This window comes from Eurypyga helias, unplaced genomic scaffold (genome assembly GCF_000690775.1).
Source record: "Eurypyga helias isolate BGI_N326 unplaced genomic scaffold, ASM69077v1 scaffold7558, whole genome shotgun sequence".
Taxonomy (NCBI): Eukaryota; Metazoa; Chordata; class Aves; order Eurypygiformes; family Eurypygidae; genus Eurypyga; species Eurypyga helias.
This window is the reverse complement of record NW_010268807.1, coordinates 360-6,026: the sequence shown is the minus strand read 5'-3', so window position 1 is coordinate 6,026 and position 5,667 is coordinate 360. Positions and strand designations below refer to the sequence as shown.

The 5,667-nt window shown below is 46.8% G+C and overlaps 1 protein-coding gene across 1 annotated transcript in view; it reads right to left on the bottom strand.

The window, feature by feature from the left end:
- LOC104514240 (glycogen [starch] synthase, liver-like) overlaps window positions 1-3,436 on the bottom strand; it is a gene marked incomplete at its 3' end in the record, with an annotated part of 14,109 nt that extends 10,673 nt beyond the window's left edge. The window contains exon 1 of the mRNA XM_010157858.1: window positions 3,224-3,436. Within this exon, the coding sequence (XP_010156160.1) occupies window positions 3,224-3,344 (121 nt within the window). The remainder of the gene's footprint in view (window positions 1-3,223) is intronic.
- Window positions 3,437-5,667: the final 2,231 nt, after the last annotated feature.

Below are 5,667 nucleotides of genomic sequence, written 5' to 3'. Positions count from 1 at the left end.
AAAAAGCTGAGCTTCCCCAAGACGACCACCAGATCCAGTGCACTGAAGTGTACTGAAGCCCTTGCCTGCCTGTTTTTTCCTCTTCTGACAGAGAAACAGAGTACATCTGATTCACAGTGTGGGTCTTGTCCCCATCAGTGGGCAAGTGAGGAAACTCTTGAAAAACAAACTACATTTTTCTCATTCTTTTGGCAGGGGACTTTCAATGCAAGATGATTTCACTGTTGTGCTTGGTTTAGGCATCAAGTTGCTTTCTGCAGGCAAAGTGACACTGGCAAATGACTCTTTTTCATTTCTCATCCTCTCTTTCAGCTACCTTGTCTTTCCTTGCTCCAGACAGACACAAGAAGAAAGAAGAATTGCCGGTACTTTCCAACATATATGTCAGAGATTGCCACTTAGCACAGGCAGCAGCCAGGACAGAGAATATAAAAAGTAGAGAAGTAGAAAGCTCTGCCTAGTTAGAGCATGTGTTAAAATCACCCAGCTTGAAAAATACACCAGAACCAAGAGACACTTCCACTGTGACAGCCGTTGAGAAAGAAGTGATGAGACTTTGGAAACAATGGATGCTTGTAGATGTACTTGTCCTTCCCTACAGCTGCATTTCATGCCTCAGTACTAACCAGCACCATCTCCTCCTCAGGGAAATCCCAGTAAGTCCTCACTTCCCATGGGCAGCCTGGCACATGAAGGTCCTCCCACAATACGTAATCAGATGTGCTCCGATTTGCAGGGGCCCTGGATCATCAGCCTCTGAAGGAGAATATTTTTGAGAGGTTCAGAAAACAGCCCAGCACCTGTAAAGTGCACTGTGTACAGGTGTGGGGAGAGACAGCCATCTGTAGCACTCGTAGTATGTTCCTCACAGGGAAGACAACATTCAGCCTTATTGTCACTGTCACTGAGAAATGGAGGAACTACTAAGCAGCAGCACGGGTCAAGGAGGAAATGAACCCATAGCCAAGCACTTAGTGATGCACACAAAGTTAATACAAAGACTTCAACTCTCTCCTGTAGGAAGAGCAGCTTTGCACCACTTTAGCAGTGCAAGGAAGCTTCATGCTGAACTACCCTAACACATCTTTGCGTTGCCAGAAAGGAATCATCGTAGAATGGTTTGGGTTGGAAGGGACCTTAAAGAAAGAAACCTTCACATTAAATGCTCAAAATAAGCTGGTCAGACAATAAACCCAGCTAAACATTATCTTTCCCTCTATATTAGGAATATATATACCAACATTAAAACTGAACCATGTAGCTGTACTAAACCTATGTGGGGTCAGCTTACTTAGTCAAATACATTCTTCCTTCTGCCTAAAGGAGGCAGGAAAAATACAGTGTCAGCTACTATTTCCTAAGCCTATGTATCTTCTGTGATGATTCTCCCTGTATTTTGTTGGCTGCTCTCTCTCCTAAGAAACACAGTACCCTAACATTTTCCAAGAACTGTTTATAAAAGTTAGGTCACAAGGGAATGGCATCTCATCACGTGACTCAGAGATTCAATTGACTGGAAGAAAGAGGGGGGAAAAAAAAAAGTCAGTATCAAGAATTTCCAGAAAAAAAATAGGCTGAAATAGTCTTATTAAAGAGGTTTTGCACAAATATTTTAAGTCAACAATGGTTAATGGAAGCTTTGGACAGAGATCTGGTTCTAAGGAAGAAATTTTTTGCTGTGACTAGTTCAGTCAGCCCTGTTTAAATATATGGGTTTGGTAAATGGTGTAATTAACAGCACCTTACTTTTAAACTCACTGAATAAACAGTCACTCCTATAAATATTAATTCTCTCATAAAATGTGGGAATAATGAATTTTAGCCGTGTCAGTTGACTTGGCTTCAGTGAAGTCACAAGAGCTATATGGATGACCAAATGATTCACTGCGTTTTGTACAACAGAAAGATAAATCTGTGTGTTTTACTTTTTTTTAAACATATTGGGATGTCTATAACCAGTGAGTCCAGATGACTCAGAAAATACATATACTATGGAGTTCAGAGATGTTAGCGAGAACACCTGAATTTGCTAGATTTCTGCTGCCATCTGCTTGTCAGTGACTTACTTATGACACTGCACAACTAAATGCTGCACGCTCCAAGTTCTGACAGCAGTAAATTCACTCAAAAAGCTTGCCTGAAGCTACTGAAAAATAAGCCCACAAGGATTTGAAGTGCAAGGGGTACTCTGTACTAACTCTATGTATTGATACTCCTCGCCAACCTAAAAAGAGCAAAGTAAAATTGCACTGCAGTGCAGATTAAATACCAGTGGCTATCACAGAATAGTGATTCCAGTTTCACCATAGATAAACCCTAGCACTGTCTGTTCGTCTCACACACATTCCCCCTTCAGTGTTAAAATCTTAACAGATTACAGATCTCCTCTCCTGACTAATCTATTTATCTGCCAGGACAGTAAGACACATGAGGTCAAACATTTACTCATACCAACTCACTATCATGGCAAAAACGGAGCCTTTTCCCCCTTGGTGAACTACACCTAGCTGAAATGGGATGGTTTCGTGAATAAATCAGAAGCACAGGCAGAAAGATCTTTGCATAACAAGCAGCATGCACTTTGCATGACAGGCTGCACGCAGTGAACAGATTTTCAATCTGTACACGTGCAGAAAGCATGAAGTCCCTGTCTGGCACCACCTGTGTTTGCAAAGATCAGTCCAAAAGTATTTCAGCTGGCATAAAGACGGCTGGCCATTGACATCTGGTTTTTGTTCAGTGGCTTCAATGCAGCTATGTTTATTTATACCTCTTTCAAATTCGGCTTCTTCACACTGCTCTAAAGGCTGAGGAAGACTGCTGAATCTGATGTCTGGTTTACCGCTCATTTCCATGCATTACATTCCCAAGTGAATTTGCATGGAAGATAAAATATAAGTAGGTACAAAGCAGCATCTATATATCTGTACATCTGCACAGCCTGGCATAACACTCAGACATTTGTTCCAACAACCTACCTCTGCTGGTGAAACACGTAAGGCGTCCTGACTGTGTGCCCATCCCACACAAGCGCAGGCAGATGCAGCCCACACACGGCATTCATGATCACACACGGATGCAGAATGCACTCCTTCCAATACATCAAAGCCCAACAAAGCGGCCTCTGCAGCCCGCTTTTCCCCAATCTCCCCTTAAAGCCTTTCACGCCTCCCTCCACTCCCGTGAAAACAGAGCTAACAACTCCCAAGAGTGTTCTACAAACCTTTGTTGGTAACTTCCCAAGAAACTTCGAAGAGCAACAAATCCTCCACTGGTAGGTCTTCATCCTCCCACTGAGGAAGCCCATTCAGAGAAGTCATGGACAGCGATCTAGCCAGTGGCATTTTCTTCGCCCCTCAAATGCTCACCACGCAGGCCACAACAGTCAGCAAACGTGCAGGTAACGTGGCTGTTCTCTGTAGTTCTGGTTAGAGCAGTCTGCCGGAGTGCTGGGCTCCGAGGAGAAAATTATTCAGATAGCTGGCAGCTAATGGGTTTAAACTGTCTGACCACCAGCATTAAATTGGCTCAGTGAAATCCTCAGGGCTTGAGAAGCAGCTGCCGGTAGAGGTAAGAATTTAAGACTGACCTGAAGGTCTTGACTGTTTTAGGGCCAGGGTTATTTTATTTCCTCTCTTAAAAGAAGATAAAAAAAGGTTTTGAGCTCTTCAGCCACGGCATCCAGTGTCTACCACCTCAGGGAGAGCTGAAAGTTGTAAATTCAGCACCGCCCCGAGCAAACTCCAGCAGGGAGGACACTTTGAGTTCACCACCTGATTTGAGTCCGGCCCCTGAGTCCTCCCATCGAGCTACACCCTCCCCTTAACACCCACAGACCTTCGCTATCTGCTGGCCACTTACCAACCGGGTTAGTAGACTTGTTCTACATGATGTCTCTTAAGATTATTCACCAGGTTAAACGCTGTTACCTGTTCTTGTTCAGTTCATCGGTCTGGAAGCACTGGTTTACCTGATACCCTCCCTCCACAATTAACTTCAACTGTGTTCCCAGGGCTCTGCACAAGCTGTTGGCTTCATTCTGCTCTCGAGCAGCCCTGCAGGCCTGAGAGCTTTTACAAACAGAGCTACAAAGGCACAACCCCTACTTTGGCATGCGTTTTGGCTCTCCTTGCAGCCCCGGCCCCCGATTTTCCGCCTGGTTTCTCTTTTTCTATGCCACAGCTCTTTTCTGGCCTCCGGGCCCATGCCCTCTGCCCAGGGAAAATAGTGAGTAGTGAGTCAGGGAACAGTATGCCCCTGTCTTGCTGCAGCACAGAGCTGGGATGCTACAAGCAGTGCACGCACATCTACAGAGATGTCTGTCCTTAAATTGCAACCCAAAATCCAAAAAGCTCCACAGACCAGCTGCCTGCTTGGAAGATGCTTATATAGCTTACACATCTGGTTGAGAAGCCAGTATTTCTGGGACAGATGTGGAAATCGGATCCAACTCTGACCTTAGAGCAGAACCTGCCAAAAATCTGCTGTTCAGCAGTGAGCAAATCTCCATGTGAGATCCAGGGTATCTCTGGCACTGTGGAGAATAACATTGCACTAGCGGGCCTGGACTGCAAAACAGCATAGAGGGAAAGGCTCTGAGCTCACTTAAGACAAGTCCAGGGCAATTGGTTTAGAAGACAGGCAGCCCACCTACATAAAAGTCCTAACATAATACAGCTGAGCCTACCTTAATGGCTAACTATCCCCCAACAGACTTGCTGTCCTGCTTACACTTCCCAAGCCCTCTCTGCGCTTAGGGCAGTCAGATCCATCCCTGAGCTGATGGATACAGCTCACCAAACTAACCTAAGGACACAGAAAACTTCTTTGCCAAGTTAGGAACTAGAGGCATCTCAGCAAAGAGCCTGGCAAGAGAGGGTGGAGCAGCACTGCTAAAACAGGGCAAGAGAGGAAAGGCGAGAGGGAATGCTGCCTTGCCTTTCCAGCCAGCGGAGCTGGCGGCAGGGCTCAGCTGTGCTGTAGCACTTCGCCCATAGGCTGGGCTGTGGGCTGGGGAAAGAGGTTTCCCTTCCAGGTTAACTGGAAGGCAGTCCAGCCTGTCCAGGGGAGGACTCGGGTTTTTATTGCCTGGGTGTCTTTTTGCCTCAATGGCTTGAATTGCCCTGTTTACCACTTCAGGAAAAAAAGCCTGGCAGACAATCATTATTTTTGTAGCAGCTGTGGCTTTTAGCACCTGGAGTAGGTAGGTGTATTGGGTTTGTGCTGTGGGGTTTTGGTAGTGGGGCAGAGTCTACAGGGCTGGCTCCTGTGAGAAGCTGCTAGAAGCTTCCCCCGCTCCAAGTCAGAGCCGCCTCTGGCCGAGGCTGAGCCCATCAGAGATGGTGGTAGTGCCTCTGAGATAACATTTAAGAGAGAGAAAAAACTACTCTGGCACCTGCAGCAGAGAGAGGGGTGGGGTGTGAGAGGGACAGCCAGGCAGACACCCAGATCAGGAAAGGTGGGGGAGGAGGTGCCCAGAGCAGAGGTTCCCTTACAGCCTCTGGTGAGAGGGCAGGCTGTGCCCCTGCCCCCATGGAGGGTCATGGGGAGCAGAGACCCCCCTGCAGCCCGGGGGGACCCCACGCCGGAGCAGGGGGATGTGTCTGCAGAAGTCACTGACTCCATGGGAAGCTGATGCTGGAGCAGGCTGGGCCTGAAGGGCCGCCC